Raw genomic sequence first — 13,749 nt, 5'->3', positions numbered from 1 at the left:
GAAATTGCCAATAATATGGTTTATATGATACATAGTCCAGACTGTAATGAAGTGCAATAGGGTCCACTGTGCAAGAGTCAGAACTCACTTTGGAGACACTGGTATTGTACTTCTGCTCCAGCTCTTCGATAGTAATCTCATGGTCATTCTGAAAGTACAAAGGTGTCGATTAAGTGAGGAGTGAGCCAAGGGGCAGCTTTACTCTGTGGCTGGTAATGAGGAGGAAGCAGGAATCATAAATTGACTTTACTGTGGGTAAAGTAGCCAACATTACTGCTTGACAATCATCTCGACCACCCACCACCACGTCAGTAAAAGTATCACTTCCTGCAACTCTCTTGCTTTTGAGCAGCCGGTGGTGGGTACAACTAGCTCTGTGGCTAAAGGTTGGAATGCACTACCTGGAAATGTAGGTCTATGCGTGCAACGTACATCTGACTTCTTACTGCACCCATCAGAGACTGCTCTCACCACAAGCACAATGCTTCCCTGTCTGGGCTCATTAGCAGTGTGTGACTTCTGCAAAAAGTAACCCAACCCCTGACATGGCAAGTGGAACATCTTGGCTTCAGTCCAGGCAGGAGAACTGGGCCCGGAGTGTTGGTTGTGTGACTTTCACTTACTCTCCTGTGTCACTTGAGAAGGAAACAAAACTCAGCAGGGTTCGGGAAAGAGAGAAGTGGTGCAGTAGAGAGAAGGAGAGGGGACAGGCGCTGAAGGTGGGAGAGGAGGGCGCATGGTGGTACAATAAGTAGGAGAAGTTGGGAGCAATGCAGAAGGTGGGAGAGGAGGGTGTATGGTGGTGCAATAAGTAGGAGAACGAGAAGTTGGGAGCAATGTAGAAGGTGGGAGAGGAGGGCGCATGGTGGTGCAATAAGTAGGAGAAGTAGGGAGCAGTGCAGAAGGTGGGAGAAGAGGGCCCCATTGGTCAAAAGTAGTGTTGACTTATATTTTGTTATAACTTTGTTCTCCCTTTTTTATTTAAGACCTGAACTACCCCCTCCCCTCTTCTTAATAGCACCCCCCCCCTCATTTCTTACAATGTCCATCTCTTTTTTCATGCTCTCAAGCTTCTCTTTCTTCTTGTTGGCCTTGTTTTTCTTTTTGATCTTGACGTCCATTCCTTCATCTCCATCTCTCTCCATCTCCACCGAGAACATGTCATGTTGTTCCTGGGCAGAGACACAAAGGAGAAGGAATCATTCATCGTTTACTTTCAGTATGATTTATGTGCCATTATCTTATTTGCCATTCCCCGTGTAAAACTATATTCCGAATTATATTTGGCCTTTCAGTTCCCTGCAGTGAGCGAGTGTGTTGGGTACATACAAGGCCAATTGCAATTTGTGGTTCATACACAATGTCACCTGCACAATGAGAAATTGATAACAAGAAGATAAGTTATCGGGCGTCACACTGGTGATTGGTTGATATTATTCCATTAAACATTCTGTCGTCCAGATACAAACTGTGCCCCGTCCCTTTGTTTTCTCTGGTTTATAAAACCACTGGAGACATTGGAGGAAGGAGAAATAAGAGTCATAGGAAACAGTTATTCTTTACTAAACACTGATATGTGCAGAGATATGAACTGTATATACCAATGGCTCCTTTTACTTCAATGTAGTCACTTTTTGAAGAGGGTTTTGCTGACTAATCGTCAAGGATACAGATATATAGAAACATTGGGGTGTCACCCTGCTATAGTTCCAGGGGTACCCAGGGTACAAATAAGCACTCACCCCAAATCTCCCCCTAACTGGCCTTCAGACTGGGCCCCCTTAGCTCATAACAAGGTCACAGATATATAGAAACATTGGGGTGTCACCCTGCTATAGTTCCAGGGGTACCCAGGGTACAAATAAGCACTCACCCCAAATCTCCCTCTAACTGGCCTTCAGACTGGGCCCCCTTAGCTCATAACAAGGTTACAGATATATAGAAACATTGGGGTAACAGTCACCCTGCTATAGTTCCAGGGGTACCCAGGGTACAAATAAACACTCACCCCAAATCTCCCCCCAACTGACCTTCAGACTGGGCCCCCTTAGCTCATAACAAGGTTACAGATATATAGAAACATTGGGGTGTCACCCTGCTATAGTTCCAGGGGTACCCAGGGCACAAATAAGCACTCACCCCAAATCTCCCCATAACTGACCTTCAGACTGGGCCCCCTTAGCTCATAACAAGGTTACAGATATATAGAAACATTGGGGTGTCACCCTGCTATAGTTCCAGGGGTACCCAGGGTACAAATAAACACTCACCCCAAATCTCCCCCTAACTGGCCTTCAGACTGGGCCCCCTTAGCTCATAACAAGGTTACAGATATATAGAAACATTGGGGTGTCACCCTGCTATAGTTCCAGGGGTACCCAGGGTACAAATAAGCACTCACCCCAAATCTCCCACTAACTGACCTTCAGGCTGGGCCCCCTTAGCTCATAACAAGGTCACAGATATATAGAAACATTGGTGTAACAATCACCTTGAGACTACACTCTTAAATTAGGAACAATTCGAATTGCAAATTAATTTCAGGTCTATAAAAGCCCACAAAGCTCTAAAATTCGACATTTGATAAATAATCCCCTTTATGTGACAAAGAAATCCCAGTTGGGGTACATTGCAGCCAAATTTTGACTGTGTAGAGTAAAGGGGTCACCTCTGCCAACATGCAATGAGAAGACAAGTTAAATGAAGGAATACAAGAAGTCCTTGACCATCTAAACACCCAATTAAGATGTTTTTAGACTTTTTGGGTTACAGCCCCCACATTGAGGGGGACCACCTTAGCATATAACTAGGATGCAGATATATGAAAACACTGCTGTATCAGTTGTAGTTCCAACGCTATGTAAACCAATAAATCTCACCCAAATGGACCATTAAACCAAATCGTGCTTTCAGGCATAATTAGGACAGCAAATGAAAGAGAATAAGGACACGAGTCACCTACTGTAATATTTCAAACTAGAACTAAAAAGTCTTGATGCATTTTGACAGGCTGGGGAGAAATAGCTTTGTATATTTATTTATAAAGAACTGATAAATATTCCATTGACTTGAAAGATTTGAAATAGTAACTGAGGTCCCTCAAATGGAAATCATATAGAAATAGCCATGAAATCCCGTTATTTACACAATTTCATGGACTTTGCCTTACATTCATGATGGCCTGGTGAAATTGAATTTCTATTTTTCAACAATTCTGATTATTTCCAAATTTCGCATTTTCAAAAAAAATATTTTTGATACATTTCTATTTTGACCATTTTCTAGCAAAATGTACAGAGTATACTCCAAAACACAATAAAAGTAATACTTCCCATTTGGGGTGGAATTATTTTCCCCGGCTAGCATTTTATTTTGGATGAGCTGGAAATTCATTTTTATTTTTCATAAATTTTAACTATTTCTTAATAGATTTTCTAAAAATATTTAAAATGTAAAAACTCTACTTATTCATTTCAATTTTTTTTTCACCTAAAAGGAAAAAACTCAATACAAAAACCTCATCAGAAATACTGAATTATTGTTTTTTGTTTTTACATTAATATGCCAGATCTTGACCCTTGAGTGCACCTCTTATCTTTTCCCTTGGAAAAGGTATATATTTAATAAAAGAAGAGTTTTATATGTTGAGCGATTTTATATGTTGTTCGAAATGTCCAAAAAAAGATTTCTAATTGAATTTTTTTGGAAAATCTGATGTAAAAAAAAAAAAAGATGAAGAATATCCTATTTCAGGCTTTTTTGTATAGCCTCCATAAATCCTGTTCATATAGTCACTTTCAAGTCAAAAAATATTTTTTCATTTTTAGCAAAGTCAAAAATAAATAGGTGGCAAAAAAAAACTTGCTTTCTATTCATTATTAAATCTTCATTGTATAATATGTTAATTTTTCTGGTTTGATGCAATTTTTTGCTAACTCAGATTTTAAAAGATTCCAAATTCAGGAAATACAGTTTTTTTAAAAAATGACAGAAAAAAAGTTCATTATTATTGTTAGTTTGAAATATTTCCAAAAAAAACGAGTCAGTTTTCTGAATAAAACCGTATCCTAGTGCAAGCTCTTCTCATTATTAAAGGGTTTTCTAACTCGTTACTTTTTGAATTTCTTAGCAGATTTGTCCATTTATAAATGATGGAGATTATTTTTATGAACTTACCTTTTTCCCCATCTTGTTTGATGTTTAGGGGGGGGGGATCAGTGCAGAATTAGTGCTGACAAATCTTGGCTTGGTCTCATAAGTGCCTTATAAACCCCAAAAGCAGAGGCAAAAAGGGCATCACTACCTCCCCCTGTGATTCGCTACTTTACGTCTTTTTCTCTGAGCCAATCTCCGAGCTCTGATAAAAGAAGGTTGATTAGATTATGGAACCTTGTCCTGCCCTTCATCAACCAACTCAGCGGAACACACTTTGTACAAAGTCACATTCTTGCCCAAATATAGAAAAAATATTATCACCAAACTTCCATGATTTGACTTAATTCTTTCTAAAGTGTTAACTGAGCTCTGAATCCGACTAAAAAAAATGGAAGGTTGCCGAGGCAATATTGAGCATTGTGGGTTCTACTATAAGGTTATGACTCCCTCCCACTAAGACTGATGATGAAGGACCAGTTTAAAGGTAGGACATTATCCCTGGGGCCCCAATATCAAAGAGGAAACTTGATGGGGGGAAATAAAGCTGAAGTTACCCAGGACATGTAATAAAGTATCAGCAAGTACAAGTTGTACTTGATCAATTGTCCTATTGTTTTTATTGCTTGTGTGTGTTTAATGGTTTGACAGTTGTCAACAAAGGCAGGCCAATAAAATGCATCAACGGCATCCATTCTCCAAGTACTTGTACCATTCTTTGAAGAACCTCCATTGTATGTATTCTCATTGGTTTTCTATGCCCTGTACCCATCATGCTATGGGACATGGACCTCTTTTCTCAACATTTTGGTTTCCATCACCAGAAGAAAAGCCTCCAGTGGCTGCTAGGGAGGTGGAGTTGTTTGGGAAGATACAGCAGAACATCCAGTATGGTGCATAATGTAAAGGTACCCAGTATTTTAGAGCTACAGAAAGAGACCTCATTGAGTGTGGTGGGGCAGTTTTTGCAGAAGACTCAGTAAGGAAGATGCCCAACTTGCTCATGAGTCGAGTAGAATGGCGTCAAATGCTCATCGGGCAAAATGTCTCTCTCTATGAAGTTCTGGGTGGTACTGATATCTTACACTCTACGGTGATATTTACGGTCATTTCATTTAAAATTGCCCCTGGTTTGCCTTCATCACCAAGTAGCGGCCCCTGTTGGGTATATTTCATACATCTGTGATATCCGTGCATTGGTGTCACCTGCTGGCACAACCTTAAAGAGATTCTGTCATGATATTTATGGTTTCCTTTTTGTTTCTAAATTACATTGTTTACGCTGCAAATGATTCAGTCTACCATTTAAAATTTTATTCTTGAACCAATAAATGTATTATTTTAAGCTGTAATATTGGTGTGGAGGCAGCCATCTCATTATGATTGTTTCTGACCTTTGAGTAGGAGCTACTACTTTGAGACAGCTATTGTTTCATCCCTTCTCATAGTATTTCAATACGACCCAAGTCGTGCCCCACTGTAGACCCAAGCAGGAAAAAACAGCTATAAGGTAGATGCTATCTGGTTAGCTGCCCATTTTTCTGTTGCTAGGCTGCTGCTAGGTTGCTGGAGAGGGGGAGATATTACTCCAGCTTGCAGTGTAGCAGTAAAGAGTGACTGAAGCGTATCAGAGCATAAGTCACATGGTTTGGGGCACCTAGGAAATGGACATCATGCCAGATTTCAAAATCAAATATAAAAAAATCTGTTTGCTCTTTTGAAAAATGGATTTCAGTGTAGAATTCTGCTAGAGCAGCACTATTAACTGATGTATTTTGAAAAAAAAAACCTTTTCCCGTGTCAGTATCCCTTTAAAGGAAAAGTAAACCTTAAAAATAAGTGAATGTAGAATTGACAAGGGGCCTATACTAAGCACTTTTGCAATGTACATTCATTATTTATTTATTTTTTATTCCAAGATATTAAGGGATACATGTACTGTTAATATGAATGAATTGTGTTACAACAGCGCCACCTGCTGGTCAGTTTCCCACCAGTCTGACCAGCAAGTAGTCAAGGAAGTTGTCAGGAGAAAGAAAGAGGCTGATGTTCTTCTGCTTAGGAATAAAATTAGAAACCTTTCTCACATCTTTCCTAAGCAGAAGAACATCAGCCTCTTTCTTTCTCCTGACAACTTCCTTGACTACTTGCTGGTCAGACTGGTGGGAAAATAACCAGCAGGTGGCGCTGTTGTAACAAAATTCATTCATAGTAACAGTACATGTATCCCTTAATATCTTTTTCTCAAGTCCAGCCTCACAGAGAGGAATAATTTGTTCCCATTATTTGTGATACAGAGTGCAGAATGTTTCCCAGCATGCTATGCAGGCCACTGTGCATCAGGATATTATTTAGCAACTTGCCCCTAAGCTGAATTTGTGTGTTGCCTTTGGGTGGGTAATTCCTTTACTTTGTGTTGTCTCTAAAGTTTTCTTTTTGAAACACAACATTTCTAGCTTTTTTTTACACCTAATGAATCGAGAACAAACTTGGATTGTGCTTGAAAGGATTAATTATATCTTAGTTGGGATCAAGTAAAAGCTATTGTTTTATTATTACACAGAAAAAGGAAATCAGTTTTAAAAATCTCAATTATTTAATTATAACTAAGTCAATGGGAGACGGCCTTTCTGTAATTCAGAGGATAATGGGTTTCCCTGATCTTATATCTGTATGTAGCGCTTAGCTCTAATGTGGTAAATATCCCCTTGAATGTTACTGACAGTTGCATAAGCGACGGTTTTCTTTGTGTCCCATTTACCTGCACATTTACGCATTGGAAAAACATGACATTCATCGGGGTGTGAGATAAATGCAGGTCTCGGTTCAACAGCAGGAAATAAACATTTGCTTTGGGGAATTTTTTTTTGTTACAGGTTTGGGGGAAGATCTGGACTTTCCAAACAGGTGGAACATTTGTAATTCCAAACCACAACAAGATAAATAATTCTCTGTTACAGGAAGCTCTGTCTCTGCAAAAAAAAACTGTAAGAGATAAAAGTCACTTTGTTGTGAATCGACAGGTTTTGGGGCACCGGATCTCATTTCCATATTCCATTATAAGCACTGGAGTGACAGATCCCGTCTGGGTCAGAAAGCTTTCCCCATGTTCCATTATCTAAATGTTCACCTTTAACTGTCAGTATGATGTAGAGAGGGATATTCTGAGACAATTTGCTATTGGTTTTCATTTTTTATTATTTTTGTGGTTTTTGAGTTATTTTATTCAGCAGCTCTCCAGTTTGCAATTTCAGCCGCCTGTTTGTTAGGGTCCAAATTCCCCTAGCAACCATGCATTGATTTGAATAAGAGACTGGAATATGAACAGGAGAGGCCTGAATAGAAAGATGAGCAATAAAAACGTAGTAATAACAATACATTTGTAGCCTTACAGACCATTTGTTTTTAGAATGGGGTCAGCGACGCCCATTTCAAAGCCGCAAAGAGTCAGAAGAAAAAGGCAAATAACTATAAAACTATAAAAAATTAATAATGAAGACCAATAGAAAAGTTGCTTAGAATTAGCCATTCTATAATATACTAAAATGTACCTTAAAGGTGAACCACCCCTTTAAAGGAGAAGGAAAGCTAAAAGTAAAGGTGGCCATACATGGAGAGATCCGCTCGTTTGGCGATGTCGCCAAACGAGCGCATCTCCCTCCGATATGCCCACCTTGATGCGGCCGCGATCCGACGGGATTTTTTGTCCCATCCGATCGAGATCTGCCCGACTTTTGGCCAGATCTCGATCGGTGAAGCCCGTCGGGTGGCCCCATACACGGGCCAATAAGCTGCCGACACGGTCTGTCGGCAGCTTTTATCGGCCCGTGTATGGCCACCTATAGTAAGCTTTATCAGAAAGGTCTATATAAATATACGAGTAAACCCTCAAAGTAATGCTGCTCTGAGTCCCCTGTCAAAAGAAACAGCACATTTCTTTCCTTCTATTGTGTACTCATGGGCTTCTGTATCAGACTTCCTGTTTTCAGCTTAAACCTCCAGGGCTAGGGCTTGAGCATGCTCAGTTTGTTCCTCTCTCCCTCCTTTCCTCCCTGCTGTAATCTGAGCCCAGAGCTATGAGTGAGCAGGGAGAGACTCAGGCAGGAAGTGATGTCACACCAAGCTAATATGGCAGCTGCTATCATAAACAAACAGAGACAGTTTCTAGAGCTGTTACTCAGGTATGGTAAAACATTCTGCAGAATAAATATAGTGTTACAGCTTGTACTATTGTGGCTAATCTATTGCCAATAATCTGCCTCGGTAGCTTTCCTTCTCCTTTAAGATACTAAAAAAATAACAAAACAGGGATTGTTTGTCCATATATTGCAATATATTTAAGCTGAACAACTACGTCACAGTCATCCCATATCTGGCCAGTCCTACGCTCAATTTCATCTGATTCATTAAGAATTCTATTGCTTCATTATACATTTTATAAAGGGACTAAGTTCTACCTGCAACTTACTAGCTGCTCAAACTTGGCTGCCCTTTTATTAGACACCAGTGGGATCACCTGACTATAGCTGGGAGGGTGGGAGCTACAACATGGAGCTGGTCACTGCTCCTGTATAACTATAACAAACAAGGGAAAGTTGTGCTCACTGCTCACTAATAATTTTTAAAACCATTAAGCGGGGGTGCAATGAGGCTGTGACCACAACCTGCTGAACTTGAACCACAATGAGATATAATAGTAACAAAACTACAGTGATGAATTGATATCTAAATAACAAGCAAGCGAACTACAAATTGGAACAGAATCTGCACCGGGAACACTGAGCTGCCTCACTCACACACCACAGGCACCAACATTACACTTTAATTTTGGAAAATAACATTTATACATAAAACACAGAAAGTAACTGAAAAAAGTCTGTATTTCTGATGAACAATCTGAAAACAACTCAACTGAATAAGTGTTTGGAAGGTGAACATCCCCTTTAATCTCATATGCTTTTACTTCTGCTTTGCACCAATGGTCACTGATTCTTCATTTCTCTTTTCCAACTGTCACTTACACTTTCCAGGCTACACTCTCTGCTGCACCACCAGTACCATCATCATATCACACATATACGTGGAGACTTTCTATAATTCTCTCCCTCTCCTGGCAACTTCCCTCGGCACATTTACTTAAAGGGATACTGCCATGGGAAAAAACATTTTTTTCAAAATGAATCAGTTAATAGAGCTGCTCCAGCAGAATTCTGCACTGAAATCCATTTCTCAAAAGAGCAAACAGATTTTTTTATATTCAATTTTGAAATCTGACATGGGGCTAGACATTTTGTCAATTTCCCAGCTGCCCCTGGTCATGTGACTTGTGCCTGCACTTCAGGAGAGAAATGCTTTCTGGCAGGCTGCTGTTTTTCCTTCTCAATGTAACTGAATGTGTCTCAGCGAGACATGGGTTTTTACTATTGAGTGTTGTTCTTAGATCTACCAGGCAGCTGTTATCTTGTGTTAGGGAGCTGTTATCTGGTTACCTTCCCATTGTTCTTTTGTTTGGCTGCTGGGGGGAAGGGAGGGGGTGATATCACTCCAACTTGCAGTACAGCAGTAAAGAGTGATTGAAGTTTATCAGAGCACAAGTCACATGACTTGGGGCAGCTGGGATATTCACAATATGTCTAGCCCCATGTCAGATTTCAAAATTGAATATAAAAAAAATCTGTTTGCTCTTTTGAGAAATGGATTTCAGTGAGGAATTCTGCTGGAGCAGCACTATTAACTGATTCATTTTGAAAAAAAATTTTTTTCCCATGACAGTATCCCTTTAACATTCTGCCCCCAGAGTTGCCCTCGATCAGCCAACTGCCAGCAGAGGATGTCATGAACCGACCCTGACTCCTTATCAGGGGTGTAACTACAGAGGAAGCAGACCCTGCAGCTGCAGGGGGGCCCAGGAGTTATAGGGGCCCCATGAAGCCCTAAATAATGAGCAATTTCAACATATACTGGTAAAACAGGACAAGCTCTGGATATACTGGGGGCCCTGAGATTAATTTGATATGGGAACCAGTAAATCTAGTTACACTACTGCTCCTTATGCTTCAAGCTCTTGATTTCCTATAATAACAGTCAATCTCCTTCTCTGTCCTTTTAAACCTCAGCCCTTATTTACATCATTCAACTCCCTCTTACGCATCTTCCATCTGCCTCTGTCACTGCTGAAGACCTTGCTCACTTCTTTCAAATACAACCACACACATTCTCAACTTTAGGCTGCCTTGCAGGGTCGGACTGGTGCATTGGGGGCCCACCGAGGCTGCAAAACAAAGGGTCCTCCTGGCAGTAACCAAGTGCTCCCTCCCAACTTCCAAACGTGCATGAAAGACGTGTCACTACAGCTGATTGGCCGATCAGTGCAGCTGGTCTGGGCCTGCAGGGGTTCATGAGGGCCGGAGCCCACTGGGTTTTTTCCCAGTGTCCTGACAGCCCAGTCCCACCCTGCTGCCTTGGAATCATTCCTGACTCTCTTATGCTAACTTTCATTTACACCCAACACTCAAAACCCTGGACTAATGTGACTTGCTCCTCATTTGTGTCCAACTCTATTCTACTGTAGTAGCCAACGGACCCCCCCAACTCCCTAGGGTTGTTCCCTGTCACACACAATAATGACACTGAGGCTTGTGTAGTAACAAAATCTGTGGAGGTCACTTTCTTTATTTAGTAATTTTCAATAAAAGGACTAGGTACACCCTGACCTCCAGCTGTGGCTCCTAACATCAACTTGGACAAACCATGGAGCAGGGATCATGGGGCAAAGTGCCCTCTGTAATTAACCGTTCGCCCTTCCTCCTGCTCCCGACCGTGTGCATAAATGGAGCTAACCCCAGCCTCTTGCATGACTCAGGCAAGACCGTGCAGTCAAAGTCTGCGCCACACTAGTGACTCCAACAAGGGTAGGCTGCACTGTAACCATCGTTCCACCTGGAGCCGCACAGACGCCAAGCTCCTAACCTCATGGAGCCGCAGCTGACTCAGGCAAGTACCTCTAACCAAAACAGATAATGATACTCCAGAGGAAGGCAAACCCTCCGATGCCTGCAGCCAATTAGAGGAAAATTCCTTCCTGACCGTGTAGGTGATTGGTCGCAAGGACCCTGGAGGACCTTCTTTCCATCGTTCTTACCTAGGGTGGGTGGCAAACAAAAACAAAACCAGTCTGTCTGCCTTGGCTTCTTTTCCCCTTAAAGCCCTGGAGGTCACGTAGCAAATGCACTCAACTGGGGGAGGTGGATACCCTGCCTAAATACACAGCGGCCCTGTACGTGCCTTGTTCCCACTTATTTCCCTGTATCACATACAGCTTTGCCCTGTGCAAGTCCATTCACTTGCTCCCAATTTCCTGGTTAATTCATTTCAAACAATTAAGACTCATATTCTATGACCTTAACAATAGGGCAGGGAATCCACGATTCAACCCAATAAGACGGTATTAGAAATTCAAATTTCTCACTTCTTATTATTCAAGTTGCAGATAAATACTTGGCTGAGTCCAGGACAAGAAGGTGGTTGCGCACAGCTCTGTTCCATTATTTTGTGGCTAGGACCACTATGCCATGGAATACTTTAAGCCAATTTGTTATGAAATATTCACATCACTGTATCAGATATTGCCTGGCCCACTGTGCCAGATATTGCTCCAAAAATCTCTCTATTCCTGTATGACCTCCCTAAAGACCCAGCTGTTTCAAGAAGTCCATTAAATACCTCAAGCATTATCTTAATATACCATTAAAACTATTTTTCCACAAACATACGTGTCAGTTGGACCCTTTGCCTTTTTTTTTAAATCAACGTGGATAATAATTTCCTCTTTTGCTCACTTCTATTTTTTTGTGGTTATCAGTTTCTGCCTTTTGTTATTGTTCCTCTTATTCGATTTCACCATTACTACAGATCATTAGTGATGGGCGAATTTGCGCCGTTTCGCTTCGCCAAAAAATTTGCGAAATTCGCGAAACGGTGAAAAATTCTCGAAACGGCGCCGGCGTCTCGTTTTTGACGCCGGCACCCGTTTTTCGACGCCGGCGCCCGTTTTTGACGCCGTTTTTGGAAAAAAAAATTTTTTGACGCCGGCGAATTTTTACCGCGAATTTTTGCGGGCGTTTCGCGAATCGCGCAAATTCGCCGCGGAATCGCGCCTGGCCGCCCATCACTGCAGATCATTTATTTTCATATTGAAAAGTGTTAATGCACGAACAGCAACCACAGGAACTATGTCCTTAGATAAAGGGTCCAAATCCTGTATTTATGTTTATTAATAATGTATGTAAGTTCTACAGCAGTTCAAAAAACAATGAAGAAACACATACTGATCATGGATAAGTTTTCCTGCTGAATTGTGCTTAGTACAGGGGATAACTATGCTGCCATAGTTTTATGGGATCTCTCTGTACAGACTATGAGCAAACTTAGGGGCTGTTCCTGCTGAATTGTGCTTAGTACAGGGGAATACCTATGCTGCCATAGTTTTATGGGATCTCTCTGTACAGACTATGAGCAAACTTAGGGACCGTTCCTGCTGAATTGTGCTTAGTACAGGGGAATACCTATGCTGCCATAGTTTTATGGGATCTCTCTGTACAGACTATGAGCAAACTTAGGGGCTGTTCCTGCTGAATTGTGCTTAGTACAGGGAATACCTATGCTGCCATAGTTTTATGGGATCTCTCTGTACAGACTATGAGCAAACTTAGGGGACTGTTCCTGCTGAATTGTGCTTAGTACAGGGAAATATAAATATGGATGTGAGGAATGGGGAAATTTTCTCTTCCAGCACTTCCAACTTGTGCTTTACAAATGACTCCCCTGCTTTCTAATCACTCCAGCCTTTTATAGGAGTCAGAACTCCCACCATGCACTGCAGCATTCCCTTTATATTCCAGGAAGTGCCTCTTAAGAGGCTGTATCACAGGTAAAACTTTTAACTTCAACGCTGTATTTGCAATTACGCTGTATTTTAAAATCCTTCCCAATATAGTTAACACAAATGACATTTCCTTATATTTGTACACTGTAGCATTTACACATTTAAATGTAATACACAATAGCAGTAAGGTTATTAAACACAAGCTAGTTAATTCCACCATTCACCCAGCACAGGTCTGTCAGTCCATGTGAACACTTGCATTAAAACCAGTGTGACAGATTTTAGTACATATTATATACACTATGAATCAGTACCATTCACATCTCCACAATGGATTCCCCATATTTACCGTAGACAACAGTAGATCTCATGATTACAAACGTTGCTTTAGCAGAATCCAGGCCAACATTCCATAAGCTATAATATAATCCTCTGTTTAATGTGCAAATATACTTCTACATTCAAAGAGATACAGAGAAGAGATACAGTATTTAGGTATGTAAAGCTGCTGATAAATTTGTCATTGGTTACATGATTATAATGAATGTCATATATATACACCCAGGGGTGCCATCAGGGGGGCACAGGGGGTACATCTGTACCAGACCCGGGCCTAAAGGGGCCCCCTTGACAGCTCCATTGAAGTCCCAAAGGTCTAAAGTGTCGAAGCTGCAAATGGAGCCAAAGCCGCAAAAAGACCCGAAGTTGAAGTC

At 41.1% G+C, this 13,749-nt stretch overlaps 1 protein-coding gene across 1 annotated transcript in view; it reads right to left on the bottom strand.

Annotated features, from left to right (window-relative positions):
* LOC108696872 (potassium-transporting ATPase alpha chain 1) overlaps positions 1–4,265 on the bottom strand; it is a 17,799-nt gene extending 13,534 nt beyond the window's left edge. The window contains exons 1-3 of the mRNA XM_018226563.2: positions 4,177–4,265; positions 1,041–1,172; positions 89–148 (exon numbers count right to left, since the gene is read on the bottom strand). Coding sequence (XP_018082052.2) covers positions 89–148; positions 1,041–1,172; positions 4,177–4,188 — 204 coding nt within the window. The 5' untranslated portion in view covers positions 4,189–4,265. The remainder of the gene's footprint in view (positions 1–88; positions 149–1,040; positions 1,173–4,176) is intronic.
* Positions 4,266–13,749: the final 9,484 nt, after the last annotated feature.

The sequence above is a fragment of the Xenopus laevis genome, chromosome 7L (genome assembly GCF_017654675.1).
Source record: "Xenopus laevis strain J_2021 chromosome 7L, Xenopus_laevis_v10.1, whole genome shotgun sequence".
Classification (NCBI taxonomy): Eukaryota; Metazoa; Chordata; class Amphibia; order Anura; family Pipidae; genus Xenopus; species Xenopus laevis.
This window is presented reverse-complemented; position numbering and strand designations above follow the sequence as displayed.